The 21842-nt window shown below is 47.5% G+C and overlaps 1 protein-coding gene across 1 annotated transcript in view; it reads right to left on the bottom strand.

Moving 5' to 3' along the window:
* Positions 1–21230, bottom strand: part of LOC147706627 (cell adhesion molecule CEACAM8-like) — a 209694-nt gene extending 188464 nt beyond the window's left edge. The window contains exon 1 of the mRNA XM_086933117.1: positions 21122–21230. Coding sequence (XP_086789243.1) covers positions 21122–21182 — 61 coding nt within the window. The 5' untranslated portion in view covers positions 21183–21230. The remainder of the gene's footprint in view (positions 1–21121) is intronic.
* Between the last annotated feature and the right edge of the window lie 612 nt (positions 21231–21842).

Genomic DNA, 21842 nt, shown 5'->3' on the forward strand with positions numbered 1-21842 from the left:
GCGCAGAGCAAGGATATTCTCACACTGATGTGAAAGTGGGGGGAGTACAGGAAAGAACTGAATTGACAATGTTGTTAGACACTGTAGATACGTGGGATGAGTTAAGGAGTGTTCAGGAGAATGCACCAGATGTTGAGAAAAAGGGCTGGGAAACAGCGGGTTGTGTGAAAGGCGAAATGAATTTTTGGGTCTCTGCCGATGGGAGAGCAGTTTTACCAAATGAACTTGTTAGTCCAATGGCAAGGAAATTGCATGGATCAGCACACATAGGAAGAGATGCCATGGTGAGAGTATTCAGACAAACGTGGTTTAATCCTAAGTTTAGAGTAGCGGCAGAAGCAGTATGTCAGCGATGTGCGATTTGTCAGCAACTAAACGTGGGAAAAAGAACACCAGTTACATTGAGTCACATTGGGAGGTCTGGGGGGCCTTTCAATAGAATGCAGCTTGATTTTATAGAAATGCCTCCATGTAACAGACTCAGATACGTTTTAGTGATTGTCTGCATATTTTCTAGATGGGTTGAGGCTTACCCTACACGTAGATGCGATACACTTACAGTAGCGAAACTGTTACTTAGAGAGTTAATACCGAGGTTTGGGGTGCCATCCTCTTTGGAATCGGACAGAGGAACTCATTTCAACAGCGAAATAGTGAAGATGTTGTGCTCAGCTTTGAATATTGATCAAAAGTTACACTGCAGCTATCGACCCGAAGCTTCAGGGATTGTAGAGCAAATCAACAGTACAATCAAGTCCAGACTGGCTAAAGTTTGTTCATCGACATCCCTGAGTTGGCCAGACGCACTTCCAGTGGTTCTTATGAGCATACGTAGCACACCTGATAGGAAAACAGGCCTCTCTCCACATGAAGTGCTAATGGGGAGAGCTATGAGATTACCATCGGTTCCGACTGCAGCGTTATTGAACATCACAGACGACTTGATTTTGGACTACTGCAAGGGACTATCTGATGCCATTAATTCTGTGTCCCTCCAGGTCCAGGCTGCAGAGGTTCCATCAGCACAAGACTTGTGCCATGACCTGAGTCCGGGAGACTGGGTCCTGGTGAAAAAGCATGTCAGGAAGAACTGCTTAGACGTGCGTTGGCGAGGACCATTTCAAGTTATACTTGTCACGAACACTGCGGTGAAGTGTGGAGGCCTGCCAAACTGGATACATGCCTCACACACCCGAAGAGTGCCAACACCTCTAGAAGAAACAGCTCCTCTCTCGGATGAGAATCCAGCGGAAAACGGAGAAGCCACAGAGGGGGAAAGCCAAGCTATAGAGGTGATCGAAGAAGCTGAGACTGTGTCAGAACAAGCCGACGAAGGTCAAGACACTAGCGAGACCGAAGTCGCCTCAGGAGAAGAAAGTAACTGGGAGACTAAATCGGATACTGAACAAGCTGAGAGTGACCAAGAGACTGGTCCAAGAACAAGGAGCAGAAGAACAAGGAGTGACGAAGCCAGTTGGCCGGAGAGAAAGAAAAGGCCAAGCTCGGAAGAAAAGCAAGAAAGGACTCTTGTCCCGATCGCTGAAGAATCGGATCAGGAGGAAGAAACGACTGACTCAGGAACTGAGAGTCCACGAAGGTCGAGAAGGGTACGTGTGCCCTGCCGAAGGTACGCCACCCCAGAGTGGACTTATCTAGCAGATGTCTTGGGGACAGAAATCTGGGAGAGTGAAGAGTGTGAAAGTAATCGATCTCGATCCATTTGTGGCAGTGGAGATATGGATGTTGACGCCTGGACTCGAGACTGAGGGATTACTGACTTTCACACTTCCCATACCCCCATACTTGAGTCGGATTAAGGATTTAGTGTTGAACAGATTACAATTTCCAACATTTGGTCATCAAATATCAGAGGAAGAAGACAAAGTCATTCGTTTTGAATTATTGGAACTTGTTGCAAGAGCTGCAGGTACGAGAATAATTGTTGATGTATAAAGACTTTTGTATATAAGTTATAAAGAAGAAGATAACCTAGCGCCGAGAACGGAGAAGGGTTAGGGTTGTCTGTTGTTAAAAATAAAGAGACACTGTTGCGAAAAAGAGACTTTGTTGATAAAGAGCACTTTACAAACGGAGAAGAAAACAAAGCAAACGAAGGACTGAACTGATAAACTTTTTCGCAAAAGAAAGAGTCACGCTGTTTTGACAACATGGAGAACGGCAACCCAAACAGAAAAGCTAGATGTATAATAGGTACACTTATAGCGGTAGTAATATTTCTCATAATTACCGTAGTGACAATATCATACATAGTAGGACATGAAGCAGATAAAGAAATAGCAGATGTTAAGCTTGTAACGACTTTAAAACCTACTCCTGATGGAAAGAAGGAGGAGAGCAATGTTATACGCGAAAAGGCGTTACTAGCAGAGGAAGTTCGTAGATTACATGTGGATGAGTCACAGGGAAACTTTAGGTCAAACGCATATGCTAAACTGTTGTACGAATATATCGATGCCATGGAGGCCAAAGATTGCTACGTTTGTATGCAATTGCCGGCTTCTGTAGACGAGGGCATCCGATATCATCATCTCCCATTGACTTATGGGATAACATGTAGTTTACTGCTAAGTATATTTTATGGTAGAGAAGGGTTTGAGTACTACTTTTCAAATTATGATTCGGTACTGCCTGAAGTTCCGAATTATAAGCAAATGAATAAGTGGGACTATTACAAAAAGGAGGATAGACTAGCCAAATTCTTTCTTCCTTGGGATACACTAGATACTTCATATGCACGCAGAAATAATCTAACTTGCAAAGTGTCAGAGACTGAGAAAAAGTTTATAGCACAAGTAGATGACCGATACAGAAGGCAAAAGATTCTAAAAATGTCAGGACAGTGGAAAACTGATTGGACCGAAGAAGAGAAGGCACATAAAAAGAAAGGTAGCAATGGTCCAATAGCATTGGATAGAACGCAGAAAGGAAAGTTATGTTTAACTCGAAGCAAGACATATTATGAGAGTGAATTCGTAGGTGAAGTAAATTGTGAGCATGCTTTTAAGTTAGAGTATTATACGAAAGATTTTATGAAAGGGATGCAGGCTATTCCTAATGTATATTTTGTATGTGGGAGAAGTGCCTATGTAAAACTGCCTGACAATTGGTATGGTTCGTGTTACTTGGCAATTGTCTTCCCCAAAATATATCATGCAAAGGATTTAGCGGTCATAGAAAGACAGGCTTCGATAAGAACGAAAAGAGAAATAGGAGATGCAGAAGTAGTAGGAGACGTATTTGGAGCGATGTTTCCTATGTTGGGTTTAATACTTAACGATGTTAAGATCAGGAGACTAGCTACAGTCGTAGATAGATTATCTGCGAGTACTGCAAGGTCATTAATGCTAATAGAGGGTGAGATGCAATCGATCAGAGCAATGGTTCTTCAGAATCGACTTGCTCTTGATGTAATATTAGCAAAAGAAGGCGGAGTTTGCAAGGCTTTGAAGGTTCAGGAATGTTGTACTTATATTCCTGATAATTCAAAACCACTAGAAAAGGTTATAAGAAACATTACACAGATTCATAAAGAAATCGAAGACATGACAAAAATAAATGTTTGGGAAAAAGTAGGTAATGGAGTAGGAAAGGTTGGAAGTTGGTTTGCTAACCTTGGCAAAAGTATAGTGTGGTACATATTAAAACCTGTATTAATAGTATTAATTTGCATAATTACATTGTTAGGATTTGTGAAACTATATAAATGGTATAAGACGAACCGGTTACAAAGATCTATGAGAGAGCAGGAAAGGAGATTAGCTGCTTTACAAGATCAACAGTATAAAAGCTTGAGAGCACTTGAAATGATGAAAAGAGGGAATGATATAACTAGTTCGGTTTAAAAAGGTGTTATTCAAATTGCTTTTAGTGATGACTCCTAAAAGTCATCAAAGGGGAGACTGAGAGAGCACAAATTTGAATAAAAATTATGTATAGGCCATATTTACAAGCATATCATGAAACGTAGGAATGAAATGTATATCGTAACATGAAGTTGACGCTTATAGTATAAAAGTCAACGGAAAGTGACAACATGGTATAGGAAATGTATAACTGTATTCATATTAGAATGTATTAGATCTAGAAGGCCCGTATACGTAGTGGGCTAATGTAGAAATGCCTACGAACAGTAGAACGTGCAGAATAGAATTCATGTACGTGTGTAACTTTAAATGCAGAAACGGCGAGAAATGTAACATGGAGAAATGTGCAAGGAGCATACACATAACGATGTAACCAATGAGAATATAACTTTATATTCTATGTATGAGATTATATTCTATGTGAACTTTATATATTTTATGTAAAATTGTATTCGTTTAGAAGAAAGGTATACTAAAAGCGTTCACATATAAATGTATGTTAAAGGTTATACTGTGTAGAAGAAGTTTGTAAGAATGTTAGAAGAGTTTAGGTCATTTGTGATTATAACCTGACTAACCAAGAGTTCGCAGGAGCATAGTACAATGTATGTAATTTAGTGGACTCGCAGGAGTCGTGAATAGTCTTCACTTGAAGGTGCGAGCCGAAGAGTCTAGCATTTGTTAGATTTAAGGTGACAAATGTCGAACGAAGTTTATTGCCTAAACATGAGAGGAGGCGATTGGAATTTGAGCTTTGTTTTGAATGACCATTCACAGGATCTAGTAAGGTCAAAGAAATAATTGTAAGTTAAAGTCTTGTTTAAGTTCATATGACTTTTGATCTGAAAGTGTCAAACTAAAGTCGCCAACGAGAAGATGAAGATGACATCTAAGGAGAAGGGTCAACCTAACGGACGACGCAAAGAGACGAAGCAATGGAAAGAGCCAGAAACTGACATCGGGGAAAGTCCGTGGTGGGCGTCAAGGGGCGTTCCACCCACACTGTGATTGTGTATTTTAGGGACAGCACCCCGGGGAGGAGGTAGCAATGAGCATTTGGGGATTAGGAACAGCGAGGTGAATTGCTCAGAGCGAAGGCAAGGGTAGATGCCTTGAGCAGATGCGCTGAGAGAGATCAGAGCGCAAGGGAGCAGTAGGCTGAGGACCCTTAGAAGAGCGGATGGGTAGGCAGTGAGGGTACTGCTTCTTAAACTTAAGTTACCTTTAGAGGCTAAGAGAGTTTGAACTTCTTTTGAAGTCAAACTGCTGACACCTTTATAGGGAAGAAACTTGCGACATAGGGATGTCACCTAGTATAGAGTAGGGACAGATTTAACTTGATTATTTTTCTCTTTCTGTAGATGACGCAAAGGAACCACTTTACATCGAAGCTTTAAATTGCTGAGTTTGGAATTGATTTTGTATTCTTTGTATACTTTGAGATTTATCCTGAGAGGATTGTAATTTGCATTCAAATTCGATTTTATATAAACCTTTTAAACTTTATCAGTTGTAAGTGGTTCTTCAGAGTGGCGTCATTTAATGGGGCTGAACTAAACCTGTGTGGGGGTGGTCTTTTACTCAATGACAGATACTAGCGGTCCAAAATTAACGAATGAGATAAATTATTAAATTGATTATAAATTGATACCAAAATCTCATTCCCCGCACACAACATAACATCTGCATTCCAAGGGAAGCGCGGCCTGGAGGGCGGAGTGATACACCAGGGGGCCAGTGGGACAGGGTGAGAGGGCTATGCTCGTGGGCAGAGCCAAAGCCCACCCTGGGTATGACTTAAAGAACTGTCAGCAATACGTCACGCGGGCATGCTTTATACTCTGCCTTCAATGACGTGTGAATGTACCCCTCATGCGGCCTTCACCCTACAGCCCTTCCCCTCCCCCTCCTCAACGGACCCTCTACAGTACACCCTGCATACATGCAGGCACACCTCCCAACTCACCCTCATTCTGGGGTGTCTCCTCCTTGGGGCACACCTCCCAACTCACCCTCAATCTGGGGGTGTCACCGCCTTGGGCAAACCTCCCACCTCGCCCTCATTCTGGGGTGTCACCTCCTTGGGGCAAACCTCCCAACTCACCCTCATTCTGCGGGTGTCTCCTCCTTGGGGCAAATCTCCTACCTCACCCTCAATCTGGGGGTGTCACCGCCTTGGGCAAACCTCCCACCTCACCCTCATTCTGGGGGTGTCACCTCCTTGGGGCAAACCTCCCACCTCACCCTCATTCTGCGGGTGTCTCCTCCTTGGGGCAAACCTCCTACCTCACCCTCAATCTGGGGGTGTCACCGCCTTGGGCAAACCTCCCACCTCACCCTCATTCTGGGGGTGTCACCTCCTTGGGGCAAATCTCCCAACTCACCCTCATTCTGGGGTGTCACCTCCTTGGGGCAAACCTCCCAACTCACCCTCATTCTGCGGGTGTCTCCTCCTTGGGGCAAACCTCCTACCTCACCCTCAATCTGGGGGTGTCACCGCCATGGGCAAACCTCCCACCTCACCCTCATTGTGGGGGTGTCACCTCCTTGGGCTCCTCGTCCTAAGAAGTGAAAGCCTTCACTAGGGTGACCCGCCTTGAAACCCTTCCTCATCGTCCATTTTACCCAATGGTGAACTCACCCCCAAAACCACTCATTTTCACCCTCATGCGGGGCTTTAAGTGGTGCGGGTCCCTCCGGGTCTCAGAGCTGGCAGTAATTCTAACCGGACCATGAAACAGGTGTCTATCGACCCTCGTAGGCAAGTACCGAGCTGTACACGAAAAGCACGGATCAAAATTCTCAAGAAAGCGGTTAGTTAATCTGTCAGAAATGTAGCTCCTGTGAACACTTCTCGTGTTTCTCGTCACTATGTTACTGGTGTGCACTGGTACTGTCCACTGAGTCCCACCAGCTGAGCTCAGGTGTGAGCGGCTGTTTACAAAGGGTCACAACAGAACTCAGGCCTTAGGGCTGAAGGTTGTGCAAGTTTCTCAAAGTGCCTGTCAGTGTGTGATAAAGGTGTTCAGAAAATATGCTCATCCCATCATTGGCCTCTTTGCAGAGTGGACATAGCAATTGTCACGAGCGGCGATTAGAATTGTGATTCTATGCAATGGTATGTGAAGGAGGTACAGAGTTGTTGCAATAATGAGAAGCTAAGAAGGGCTCACCTACGGTCAGCTAGGGCATTATTCAGTCATTCAAATTATATATAACCCTCCTGGCCGACATTAATGCTAATAACATAATACTCAGCGGTCAACAGCCAACTGTAGCTTAATCCTCTTACACTCACGTAAGACAGCTGCGACGGGCCTTGCCCATCACCCAGGACTGTACCAGCCGTCACTAACGGAGCAGCCAAAGAGTGACTAGAGAGATCCTGCATACTTCTGGCCAATCAGAGGGCTTTAATGTACTTCACCACTATAGGTCCGAACTAGCTACACACCATGACCACTTCTATACATCTCACAAAGGCAATCGCACATGGGATGACCGTAACAAAGCCCAACGCAGCAGATTTCCACGCCGCTTCTCTTTCCAACCAATCCCTGCTCAGGACCATCAGCTTTAAACAAAATAGTAGGTTGGCCAGCTCAGTGCAGGAACCAGATAAGTAGACAAAGATCATACGTGCTAGAAATGGGGGTCCCCAGTTGGCAGTGGCTTGCACCCTGTACAAGTAGGGACCCTTTTTCTAGTCTGGGTAAGGGGAATACACAGATAAGATAAGCCCTGCTCACTCCCTGGGTAGCTTGGCAGAGCAGTCAGGCTTATCTCAGAGGCAATGTGTAAAGTATGTGTACATAGCATACACAGTGAAAACACTACAATAGGAGTCCTCACCAGTTTGGAAAAATAACCAATCTTTATCTAAATGAAATTAGACCAGGACAACAAAAATCCAACATCCACAAGCAAAGATAACACTTTAAAAAAGTTTAAACAGTGCAGTCCATATAAAACAATGGGTGTGTCACTTTTTAGTGCACAGTACCTGGGATGCGTCAAAATCAAAGACGAAAACAGGTGCGGGGGACATGAAGCGCCGAAAGCGCAGAGGTGTGTGGATTCCTCACGGCAAGAGGCCGGGACACGTTGATTCCTTGTTGTCAGGGAAGGTTATACGTTGATTCCGTTCTGCTAGGGGAGATGACACGTCGATTCCCTTCTGCGAGGGGAGGTAATACGTCGATTCTTCGGTCACGCAGTCTCTGCTACTTACTGAAGCCCAGTGTTGATGAAAAATGGTGCACAGGTGTGATGCGTTACACACCAGAGGTGATGCGTCACTTCGAGTTGTCCGGCGTTGGTTCTGTAACGTTGCATGGCGAAGCTTTGAGTCGTCCGCCGTTGGTTTAGAGAGGCTGCATCATGAGGCTTTGCATTGCTTCGCTCCAGTTCTTACAGAGATCAGCTGCAGAACCCACTTTGGTGGCCGTTTGACTGGAGGGAGACACCTCAGGCAAGAGTAGGATTCACAGATGGCAGAATCCAGCAGCAAAGGCAGAGTTGTAGGAAGTTTTTTGTGTTGCTGACACTTTTTAACAGGAAGCAAGACCACACAAGCCCTTGGAGACCCTTGGCAAGCAGGATACAAGAAAGCAAAGTTCAGTCCTTTCACTCTCCAAGACAGAAGCAGCAACTGCAGGCCAAACCAGCAAAGCAACACAGCAACCCAGTTGCTTCAATGCCCCAACTTCCTGGCCATCGGAAAACTGCTGAAAACAACACAGTTCTAACTCCCCTTTTGGTTGGCCACTAGCAGTCACAGCGCTGAGATACCCCGATGGGGGTGGTTCGGACGCTATAGAAATCATAGATCAAATCAAAGGGGCAGTACTCCTGACAGCTCCTTCTTGGCTGTTTGACCTGGCATCCTTGGAGTGGTTTCCCCTGCCTTTTTGCCTCTGCTTCTTGCATTTTTGCTGTGTGCTGAATTTCATTTTTGCTGGTCTAGATGCTTTGGGTACTTTGCCACTGCTGATCAGTGCAAAAAGTGCAAGTGCTCTCTGTATAAATTGTGTTTACGGATTGGTGTTTCCATGATTGGCTGATGTGATTTACTGCTAAGACCCTAGTACAATGCACTATGTGTGTCCAGGGTGTATAAATCGAATGTTGCTAGTGGCCTGCAGCACTGATTGTGCCACACACACAAGCAGCCCTTCAAAGGGTTCTCAGACCTGCCATTGCAGTCTGTGTGCAGTTGTGTCGGCCATGTCCACCTGGCAAGTGCACCCACTGGCCAGGCCCCAAAATTTCCCTTTTCTTACATGTAAGATACCCCTCAGGTAGGCCCAAGGCACCCCCTCCTGGGCAGGGTGCAGTGTATGTGAAAGGTTTGACATGCACTGGTGCATGTGATATGTCCTGATAGTGAAATACAGTGTATTCAGTGTTTCACTATTGAAAATTATCTGTCTCATAGGATAGAATGGGAGATACTTTGTAACATCTTAGAAAAATAACATCCCATTGGATCCAGCTAGAGAGCTTGGGCTCTCTGAACTCAGAATTTAGTCACACCTCTTTTAGTAAAGGTGGTTTTTAAATTATGTGTTTTGAAAATGTCACTTTTAGAAAGTAGGTATTGTCTTGCCTAACCATCCTGTGTGCCTCTGATGACTTGTGGATCGACTATCTGGCTTTGGACTGTCAGGGGCTGGGGGGGGGGGGGTGCACTCACTGTAGACAGCCAGTGTGGGGGGGAGTGGGGGGTTGAGGGGTGTCCTGCCTTTCCTGGATTGAATAGACCTGGACTGCATTTAGAGTAGTGGAAGGAGATTTCCTTACACCTGAAAAGGCCTTGTCTGCCTTACACAATGCTGCCTCCACCTCCTGTTGGGGAGCTGGGTCAGAGAGAACAGAACTGGTTTGCAAGAAGCACTGAGACTCCTGCCACAAGAGAACAAAGGGAAATGTGGTATAAATATTGGGGCCCAGACCCCAGAAATTTAGAATACTTCTGAATTCAAGAGGAACCTCTGCCAAGGAAAAATTATGGGAATGCTGAAGGGGAAATACTGCCTCTGTTCTGTGTGTGGTTGGCCGACAGTGGCTGTTTCTCACAAGGAGAGGACAAAAACTGAACTGTGCTGTGTATCCTACTCGAAAAAGATCTCCAAGGGCTTGGTGTAGAGCTTGCCTCCTGGTCTGTGTGAACACAAAAACTTCATTTCCTCCGCCCTCCTGCACCTGGAACTGCTGTTTCAGGTGCCACAGAGGGAAATAACAACACTGACGCCGGGGAATGATGCCGTAACCTGTACCGAAATTGCAGGCACCGCTTGTGAAGTTCACAACACAAAGCCCCGACTTGCACCTCAACCACACCACACCAACTTCAACGCTTTCACCAAGGATGCTGCCTGCACCAAAGCCGAGGGAACCGCTCATGTTGCCCATGACGCACCACAGCCCTGACCTCAACGACGCGAGTGCCTTATCATCACAGAGCCAATACCTAACGTGGGTGCCCTCCCGAATCCATCGACTCAGCATCGTTGTAAGGAACTGATGCCACAACGCCACCACAACGTCACATCCCCGGCAACAGCAAGGAACCGACGCCCCACCTCCTCTGTATTGCAGTAAGGAACTGATGCCTCACCTCTCCTGTGGTCATAAGGAACCGACGCCGCACAGCACTAACAAAGCATCACCTTCCCGAAATCGTGCACCGTCTATGTTTTCAACGTTTGCCATGGTACTGTTCTTTGGGGTCTATGGGACTCAGGGTCCGGCACTGTGCACCTCATGGTCTGCGCTGTACTTTGGGATGTTTACTTGTCAGGACGCTGTTATAGGCTTAGGTGGAGCTATTTGTTGCTACAAGCTTTTATTTTGCGAATAACCTATTTTTAATGGTATCTTGACATATGTATGGTGGATTCTTGTCATTTGGTCTTGTTTTGGTTTAGAGAAAGATTTTTGTATTTTTCTAAACTGGTGTGGTGTTCATTTGTAGTGTTTTCAGTGTGTATGTATGCACAAATGCTTTACACACTGCCTCTGAAATAAGCCTGACTGCTCATGCCAAGCTACCAAGGGGGTGAGCAGAGGTTGTCTAAGGGTGTAACTCCCTTAACCTGACTACAAGCAAAGGTCTCTACTTGGACAAAGGTACAAACAATTGCCAACTAGAGACCCCCATTTCTAACATTGGCAAAATCTCTTTTTGATCCAAAAGTGTTCTAAACATGTAAGGTCATTGCTGCAGTACTTACAACAGTTTCTGCCTTTGAAGTAGACAAACTTCAATGGAAAGTCTTTGTAGTGCACAAGACCCTACCTTTCCCCGACCTTGTTCCAGATGCACTATCGTGGTGGTGTGGGGGGGGGGAGCCGTTCGAGACAGCTTTGTGTGAGGATAGGCACAGTCCTATTCAGGTGTCAGTGACAACTCCTCCCACCACTGAAGCTCTGGAAGACCCATCAGCCTGGTGATGGCCCATCAGGATATGCAACGCACACCTCAGCTCCCTTTGTGTGACTGTCTAGAGTGAATGTACAAACAACCCAACTGTCAGTCTAAACCAGATGTGGATTTCACAGACAGGCAGAGACACAGAATGGTAAAGCAAGAAAATGCCCACTTTCTAAAAGTTGCATTTTAAAACACACAATTCAAACACCAACTTAACTAAAATATTCATTTTGAAATGCTGAGTTCAGGGAACCCAAACTCCAACTCTCTATGTCTTCCCAGTTGAAAATTGCACTTGTAAGATGATACAAGGCAGCTCCAGTGATAGCCAATGGGAGGGATAGTCCTTGCAATAGTGAAAAACGAAATTGCCAGTATTTCACTATCAGGACATGTAAAGCACACCAGTACATGTCCTACCTTTCATATACACTGCACTCTGCCCATGGGCCTACCTTGGGCCTACCTTAGGGGGGGTGTCGACATGGCAGTTTAAAACTTTCCACACAGACACTGCAGTGGCAGGTCTAAAACATGTTTGTAGGGCTACCCGTGTGGGTGGCACAATCGGTGCGGCAGGCCCACTAGTAGCATTTGACTTACAGGCCCTGAGCGCACACAGTGCAGTTTCCAGGGACTTGTCAGTAAATCAAATACGCTAATCATGGATAAACCAATCACTATTACAATTTAGACAGTGAGCTCATGCACTTTAGCACTGTTCATCAGTGGTAAAGTGCCCAGAGTCCTAAAGCCAAGAATAACAGATCAGAAAAAATAGAAGGAGGAAAGCCAAATGTATGGGCATAACCCTGCAAAAAGGATGCGGTCCACCAATAAAAAATACCATGAAGGTACCTGCAGAGCTGCTAGCTCACTTGAAACCATAAACAGAGTGCCTCCTTCTCACACCTCTTCATCCACCATACTGCCTGCTAAGACCCTGATCTACCCAATAGGAAGACTCTCGTACAGGCTTGTGTCGTGAGTCACCTAGATTATGGAACACGTTACTCGCCTAAGCAAGCAAGTCTCTATGATCTAAACTGCAGGTCATCCAACACACAGAAGCACGGGTCGATCTGTAACCAAGCACCCAGATCTGCGTCTGCTCCCCTCCTAAAATCTCTTCACTGGCTGACAGTGAAAAAATAGGATAAGGTTAAAAATCTGCTGTTTAATCTACAAAGCTCGGCTGGGCAAGGGCCCCGAGAATCTCTGTCAGAGGCGCCTACGATACCAACCTACCAGGAACCTACAATCCAGTCAGACAAACTACTGTTAGTCCCATGCATGCGACAAGCCCGATTGGGGGAGGGGGGGGGTTGTGTAAGGTGGAAACTTTCTTCTACCTGGCTCCCAGCCATTGGATCAAACTGCCACTCCATGTCAGAACTAGCCCCGACTATAATAAATTTAGGAAAGGACTAAAAACTGCGCTATTTTAACTCATCAATCTACTGCACTGACCATTGCGCCGAGATAACCCTGTTTTGAGTGATTCGTGCGGGGTATCGAATGACTCAATCATTCATCCTGCTAAGCAGTACATCCCAGAACAATCAATCAATCAATCAAGCATTTATATAGCGCACTACTCACCCGGAGGATCTCAAGGCGCTTGGGGAAGGAGGGTCCGCTACTGCTCGAACAGCCAGGTCTTGAGCTGCTTCCTGAAGGCGAGGTGGTCTTGGGTCAGGCGGAGGAGGGTCGGGAGGGAGTTCCAGGTCTTGCCGGCCAGGTAGGAGAAGGACCTTCCTCCTGTGGTGGCTCTTCGGATGCGGGGGGCGGCGGCGAGGGCGTGGTTGGTCGATCGAAGCTGGCGTGTGGGAGTGTAGAAGTTGAGGCGGCTGTTGAGGTATCTTGGGCCTTGGTTGTGTAGGGCTTTGTGTGCGTGGGTGAGGAGACGGAAGGTGATTCTTTTGTTGACCGGGAGCCAGTGCAGGTCTCTCAGGTGTCCGGAGATGTGGCTGTGTCAGGGGATGTCGAGGATGAGTCTTGCTGAGGCGTTCTGGATCCGCTGGAGTCTCCTCTGGAGTTTGCCGGTGGCTCCGACGTAGAGGGAGTTGCCGTAGTTCAGTCGGCTGGTGACGAGGGCCTGGGTGACCGTCTTCCTGGTCTCGGTGGGGATCCACCGGAAGATCTTCCGTAGCATGCGCAGGATGTTGAAGCACGACGAGGAGACGGCGTTGACTTGTCTGGTCATGGAGAGGGAGGAGTCCAGGATGAAGCCCAGGTTGCGTGCGTGGTCTGTGGGTTTGGGTGCGCTGCCCAAGGCCGTGGGCCACCAGGAGTCGTCCCAGGCGGAGGGTGAAGAGCCCAGGATGAGGACTTCCGTTTTGTCTGAGTTCAGTTTCAGGCGGCTGTTCATCATCCACTCGGCTACGTCCGTCATCCCTTCGTGTAGGTTGGCTCTGGCGGTGGCGGGGTCGTTGGTGAGGGAGAGGATCAGCTGGGTGTCGTCGGCGTAAGAGATGATGTTGAGGTTGTGTTGGCGTGCGATGGCCGCGAGGGGGCTCATGTAGACGTTGAAGAGGGTGGGGCTGAGCGAGGAGCCTTGAGCCTTGAAAATGATAACTGCACCTCGGTGGTCATCACTGAAGACATGGAACACTTCCCAAGTATGATAAAAAAAAATCTGAGAAAACACCCTTCCAACCACACCTGCTACATGGCATAGCTTGCTGCTCATGTAGGCAATTTCTTTGGTGCTGCACACAGGGGTAGGAGGGGCTATATAAATGCTGCAATACTATACAGAAGCAAAAACAGATGATGGACGGAATGCAGAACAAATCAAAACATTAAGGGTTAAATCCATCCGCTGTTCTGCTTACCAAACCACTCCAGTTTGGACCTAGCCATTTGCAAATCAGTCTCGACCCTGCCCCCAATGGGAACAGTCCAGACTGAACTGCCAGGCTAGGCCCTCCCTGGACTGGAAACAAGCATCCTGGGACCGGTTTCAGGGCATCATCCCTCATCAGTCAGCCTGTAAAAAGAGCAGACGATGGACTGTTTCCATGGGGATCAGGGTCAAGACTGATTTTCATATGGCTGGGTCCATACTGGAATGGTATGGGGAGCAAAAAAAGTATGGAATAGGGCAAGATGTGGGAGTGGCTGTTTGATTTCTTCAGCATTCCGTCCATCATCTATACTTTTTGCAATACTATACAAGGCAGCAGTAAAAGGTATCCGTGCTCACAGTGTGAGTGGGTGTGTGGTGTGTAGGGGGTGGTGAACTGGAGGCGATAAAAACTCAGTACATGCAGGAGGGGGAGAACTGAGGCTGCTGCACAGGAAAGAGAGGAGGTGTGAGATATGAGATGGAGGATTTCAGAAAGCTGTGATGAGAAAACTGCTTACAAGGGGAGGAGGCGGTACAGGAAGTGGCGTGAGGGAAGAACGTAAGTGACACATTCGGAAGAGCAGAACCCATTCTCTGACTTTAGAAGTGTTGAATTCACAGTCTCATATCTCCAGAACGGAAATATTTTCAATTGTAATTATTCAGAACAAGATCATTTTGGTTACTCATCTATCTAATACTCCTAATAAGCATTTGCAAAGCCAATGGCTGTGGCTGGTTTTAGATGCATGTGGGTTGCTGTGAGCTCTGCTGGAGGCAATCACCTCCGCGAGGTACCAGAGCACTGGCCGGGGCACACTCTGGGGAGATCGGGGTTTACTTTACATGCCATGCGTTACAGTCCATGTCATTTACCGCCCGCCTTGTAGAGGCCCTTCGTTTATGGAGGAACTCACTGACTTCATCAGCGACCAATTCTCGCAAAGTGACAATCACACCTTCGTGGGTGACTTCAATATCCACTGGGGCTCACCGCAAGACTATTCTGCGAACTCACTGGCCACCTTCCTCTCTGCCAACAATCTTATCCAACACTGCACAGAATCAACACACTCTAATGGCTCAATCCTGAACCTTGTTATTTCTAAAGCAGGCATGCTTTCTATCACTACCCCTATTCATGTTGACTGGTCTGACCACCTCCTCATCCCATTCTCTCTTCACCTATCACACTCTATAACTCTTGGCCAACTTAAGAGGGCTACCTCCTGGTTCCGTGATGCTAAAAAATATTGATGTTGGTTCCTTCTGTGAATCAGCTTTGTTATCACTTCCAAGGCTAGACCCAAACCTAGATGTTGACTAACTCACCTCCCAATGCCTCACAGTCCTTGCAGCCAAAATCAATAATGTCGCTCCACTCAAAAGCAAAAAGATAAGGCCCACTCCCTCAGCACCTTGGTTCAACAAATCCCTCCATGAAGAAAGGAAGCAGCTAAGACTCCTGGAGAAACAATGGAGGCAAGTGCCCTCCACAGATAATTTGGCCACGCTTCGCTCAGCAAGATCCAAGTACCACAAGCACATCTTCCTTGGGAAAGCATCGCACTTCAGAACCCTCCTTGACTCAGCCAAAAATAGACCCAAAAAACTATTCAATCTCATCAAGATTCCCAACTGGTCTCCCCAACCTCCAAGTTGGAGGACTCTACCAAGAAAGCAGCGGATTTCGCTATATTCTTGGACGAAAAAGTGAAATCCCTTGTGGATCAGGTCGCTCATCCTACCCCTCCAGAGGAGCATAAATCCTTAGCCATTTGTCAGAACTTTAACCCAATCTCTGAAGATGCCCTTCTCAAGTGCATCCTCGAAATAAAGCCCTCCAACCATTCTCTGGACCCCATCTCCAGTGCCATTGACTTCTATACCCATTCTCTTTCCTATTGGACCCCTCTGGTCAACCTCTCCCTCTGTCAAGGCTCCCTTCCTGTCTCCTTCAAAACTGGGCAAGTCACCCCTCTGCTTAAAAAACCCACTGCTGATGCAAATGACCTCAACAACTTCCGCCCCATCACTAACCTACCCTTTCTTACGAAGATCACAGAAAGATGTGTTTTGCGAAACAACTCTCTCGTCATATCAAGGACAATGATCTTCTTAACAATTGTCAGTCCGGCTTCATCCAAAACTGCAGCACTGAAACAGCCCTGGTGCAAGTGATTGATGACGCGCTGCGGATACTCGATTTGGGGGGTCCTGTCTTCGAATTCTCCTTGACCTTTCTGCAGCCTTTGACACTGTCAATCACAACACCCTCCTCAACACTCTTCAACAGAGAATGGGCATGAAGGGCACAGTGCTGAAATGGTTTCTTCCTTCCTCTCTGATAGATCTCAAATGATCAAAATAGCGAACAGTCTTTCATCCCCTTTGGCGGTAGGTCAAGGTGTTCCTCAAGGCTCTATACCTGCACCCACATTGTTCAATCTCTATTCAGAACCACTGGGAAATCTCCTAAGCAAATCCGTGATCCACTATCATCTCCATGCGGATGACACTCAAATCTACCTCAAGGTTGCCTCCACTCATGATCTCTCCGTCCTAAGCTCTACTCTCGACTCCATTCAAAACTGGATGTCAACTCATCAACTGATTCTGAATCCCTCCAAAACTGAATTCCTCCTCCTCTCCTCTTCACTTTCTCCTCCCCTGGTTCAATCATGGATGGATCAGATGAATCTACTTAACAATAAAGCCATCATTGTCGACCTTGGTGTCATACTCGACAAAACACTCAATCTAATCTGCCACATCAATTCCATTGCAAAGTCTGCTCAATACCAACTGCGCCTTCTTTGGGGAATTTGTCGCTTTTTCCCCGGAGCAAGACCTTAAAATCCTGGTGCAATCGCTGGTCCTCTCCAGACTGGACTACTGTAATTCTCTTCGCACTGGCCTCCCCAAATCCCACCTGTCCCCCCTTAAGTCTGTTCTCCATTCAGTAGCTCGTTTCATATATGAGGCCAAAAGAAGCGACCACATCACACCAATGTTATCCACCCTCCGCTGGCTTCCCATCGAGGCTAGAGCTATCTACAAGACTGCTTGCATCACCCACTATGCCTTGCACTCCTCCTCTCCTCGCTACCTGGCGAAAAAACTGAAACTCTCTGGAGGCTCTGGACCATCTCGTAATGCGGAAAATGTACTGCTTGAACCTCCCACTTTGAAGAAGGAAAGATCGATGGCCCAATCCTTTTCAGGCAACGCGCTGAGAATCTGGAACTCACGTCCGCCTCAGCTCCGGACCACCTCCACCCAGGCCTTGAAAACGGACCTCAAAGTTCTCCTCCTCCAAAGACACCTCCAAATTTAATTCACGCCCTCTCTATTATCTGAAGGAAGACCTTTTAGTATAGAAAATGTCTATTCTCCATGACCATGAAAGTGCCTTCCCAGTGTGTTCTTGTGGTTTGAGAATCTGCCATTTATTGCAGTACTAGCAGCCCGTCCCGACGTTGTCCGGGTATGAATTGCTGCGGCCAGTAGTATATTGTTTTGAAGGGTTTCGTTTTGATAGCATTTATTATCTGTTACAGGCCAGTGAAACGCTGCGATTCATAGTGCACTGCTGATGCACTTAAGAGTGCGCGTTCAGTAGTGTGTGAACTCGAGATTCCCTACTTTATTTTTCCTTGCAATATTATATAGCGCGAACTCGACAACATGGCATGAGCACAATTTACATTACAGAAGAACACATTCATTTGTGGTAGGCACAGGGAGACAAAGCGATTTGCCTGGAATCACAGGATGTTGAGCTGATGCCGAGATTCGAACATAGCTCCCCAGCTCTAACGTTCGCAATTCTAGAACTTGTGGCGGGAGGTGTGTCTAAAAGTGTATGTCGGTGCTGGCCATCAATGAGAGAGACCTGTGCATTTTTCAAATGGGTGGTGAAAAAATATGAGTATGTTGCTGGGGAGGTGGGCCGCCGTGCCACCAATGTACTTACCGGGGGAGCATAAACACCCATTATTACGCAACTTTCTTTCCGCATACCATCACTCAGCATACTTTCATTACGAAAGTACCATGACTCTGCAATGCCATTATAACGCCTGGGATTATATTTTATATGCTTTTACCACGCATACATTTATAACGAAATTTGTTGTAAATGCATGAATGGTAAAGGCATGTTTTTTTTAATGTTTGGATAAGGTAAGTATGGGTATAGGGGTATATGTTTTGGGGTACTGAGGTATATGTTTTGGGGTGTTTGGGTATTTTAAGGGTTTAGATATAGTTTTGGGTTATGGGGTACAGGGGTAGTTTTAGGGTTTAGGGATAGGTATGGGTTTTGGGGTCACTTGGGTATTTTTAGGGTTCAGGGCTAGGGTTGGGTTTTGGGGTATAGGGGTATTTTTAGGGTTCAGGGGTAGGTTTGGGTTTTGGGGTACAAATGTATTTTAAGGGTTCAGGGCTAGGTTTGGGTTTTGGGGTACAGGGGTATTTTTAGGGTTCAGGGCTAGGTTTGGGTTTTGGGGTTCAGGGGTATTTTAGGGTTCAGGGGTAGGTTTGGGTTTTGGGGTACACGGTTCTTTTTAGGGTTCAGGGCTAGGTTTGGGTTATGGGTACAGGGGTATTTTAGGGTTCAGGGGTAGGTTTTGGTTTTGGGGTACAGGGGTATTTTTAGGGTTCAGGGCTAGGTTTGGGGTACAGGGGTATTTTAGGGTTGGGTTTTGGGGTACAGGGTTATTTTTATGGTTCAGGGTTAGGTTTGGTTTTTGGAGTACAGGGGTATTTTTAGGGTTCAGGGGTAGGTTTGGGTTACAGGGGTATTTTAAGGGTTCAGGGGTCTTTTAGTGTTATGGGGTAGGTTTGGGGTACAGTGGTATTTTTAGGGTTCAGGGCTAGGTTTGGGGGTACAGGAGTATTCTTAGGGTTATGGGGTAGGTTTGGGTTTTGAGGTACAGGGGTATTTATAGGGTTCAGGGCTAGGTTTTGGGGTACAGGGGTATTTTTAGGGTTTAGGGATAGGTTTGGGGGTACAGGGTATATTTATAGGGTTAAGATGTATTAGTGTTTAAGGATGTTGGGGTATTTTAAGGAGTTAGGGTGGGTTATGATTATGGGGTGCAGGGGTATTTAAAGGGAGCAGGGTGGACACCCGGAGCTGGAATGTACAGAACCTGGGAAGAAAAAACAATGAAATATTGGGCACAAAGCTCGCTTTTTTTCCTGTATTCCCGCGCCCCGCAAATGCTCACAACCCAGCACACGCCCACAGCACACGATATGAGACATGACATGATGGGCGGAACGTACCACACGCCCCCAGAGTGTGTCACGCCCCCAGCACACGCCCACAGCACAACGCAGACACGCCCACAAGGGACTACTTTGCTGGCACGGTTCTTTTACCTTTTAAATGTATATGGTGGGCGTCTGCATAGCCTATGTCCTTCTGCTGCAACTGCCCTTTCCAACGCTGTATTGGGTGTTATGATTGGTGCTGTGGTTCCTGAGATTACCCGCCTCAAAGGTTTGGGCTCTCTCTTTGTTATGTTAGTATGGATAGATATAGATAGATAGTATGGATATGGATTACCCTTGTACCTGTGTTTGGTTCTCTTTTGTAACATGCTCACGTCACTTTTCTCTTGTACACACTGTTTGCTCCTCACATTTTGTTTGCTTTCGATACTTGCACAAGTGCCACCATTGCCTACGTCACGTTTGTTCTTGTGCCGGAGTGTCTAGCATATATTGCAGTATTATACCTCTACTTGTACTTTGTTTTCTCTTGTAACCTGCACGCGTCACTTTTTCCTCCTGTAATGCACCGTTTGCTCCTCTTGTATTTTGTTTGCTCACAATTGTTACTTTTGCCTCATACAACTTAACGTTTGGTTTTGTAATTTGGTTACTTGTAATTTTCTCCTTATGTATGTGTTCCTATTGTGAAGCGCTCTGACGCCTTCGGGTAAAGTCCTCGCTATACAAAAACGCATAAATAAATAAATAAGTCCAGCACTTTTTACACAGACCACGCCTCTAGGAAAGGATCCGGTGTTACCTCCGTAGTTCTCGCCCCCCCCCCCCCCAATGCACACACCTTTTTCACCCCACTTGAAGCCCTCATTGCAGACTCGATATTGCACCGAGCCCCTCCCGCATTCCTGCCCTGGACAGACACAGAACCCCGCCCCCTCCCTCGAACAGTCCCCCCCACCCCGCCCATAGACCTTTTGCCGCAGCCGTGCCCAGGGAGGGCGCTGCTTGCACGCTGCAGTGGACAGTCACAGCGCCCTAAGCGGGGGCACGGGGGTGGCACAGCCTGTCACTGCTCCGGAGCAGGATCACCGGCCCTGCTCCCGGCGGAGAGAGGAGCCTTGCACAGCTCCTGTAGGTGCCCTGGGCGGGGGCACGGGGCGGCACTCCCTGTCACCGCCCCCGGAGCAGCCTCACTAGCCACAGCGCCCTGGGCGGGGGCACGGGGGTGGCACAGCCTGTCACTGCTCCGGAGCAGGATCACCGGCCCTGCTCCCGGCGGAGAGAGGAGCCTTGCACAGCTCCTGTAGGTGCCCTGGGCGGGGGCACGGGGCGGCACTCCCTGTCACCGCCCCCGGAACAGCCTCACCAGCCACAGCGCCCTGGGCGTGGGCACGGGGGTGGCACAGCCTGTCACTGCTCCGGAGCAGGATCACCGGCCCTGCTCCCGGCGGAGAGAGGAGCCTTGCACAGCTCCTGTAGGTGCCCTGGGCGGGGGCACGGGGCGGCACTCCCTGTCACCGCCCCCGGAGCAGCCTCACTAGCCACAGCGCCCTGGGCGGGGGCACGGGGGTGGCACAGCCTGTCACTGCTCCGGAGCAGGATCACCGGCCCTGCTCCCGGCGGAGAGAGGAGCCTTGCACAGCTCCTGTAGGTGCCCTGGGCGGGGGCACGGGGCGGCACTCCCTGTCACCGCCCCCGGAGCAGCCTCACCTGTGAGCAGCAGCAGCACGGAGGGAGTCCCTCGCTCCCTGCCGGGGCCCAGGACCGCCATCGCCAGGAGATAAATACTTTACAGCCGCCGCTCCCTCCCTCTGCAGACAGACACTCCTATAGATGACGCGCATCCTCCCCCCTCCCTCCCTCCTTTGTTAGCCACACATGATTCGACTGAGGAGTTGGCGCCCCGACTTTATAAGGGGACTAGCAGCCCGTCCCGACGTTGTCCGGGTATGAATTGCTGCCGGCCAGTAGTATAGTGTTTTGGAGGATTTCGTTTTGATAGCATTTCTTATCTGTGACAGGCCTGTGAAACGCTCCGATTCACAGTGCACTGCTGATGCACTTAACAGTGCGCGTTCAGTAGTGTGTGTACTCAAGTTTCCCTACTTTATTTTTCCTTGCAATATATAGCCCAAACTCGACAACATGACATGAGCACAATTTACATTACAGAAGAACACATTCATTTGTGGTAGGTAAGGGGAGACAAAGCGATTTGCCTGGAATCACAGGATGTTGAGCTGATGCCGAGATTCGAACGTAGCTTTCCAGCTCTAAAGTTCGCAATTCTAGAACTTGTGGTGGGAGGTGTGTCTAAAAGTGTATGTCGGTGCTGGCCATCAATGAGAGAGACCTGTGCATTTTTCGAATGGGTGGTGAAAAAATATGTGTATGTGACTGGAGATGTGGCCCGCCGTGCCACCAATGTACT

This window comes from Lissotriton vulgaris, chromosome 7 (assembly GCF_964263255.1).
Source record: "Lissotriton vulgaris chromosome 7, aLisVul1.2, whole genome shotgun sequence".
NCBI classification, from domain to species: domain Eukaryota; kingdom Metazoa; phylum Chordata; class Amphibia; order Caudata; family Salamandridae; genus Lissotriton; species Lissotriton vulgaris.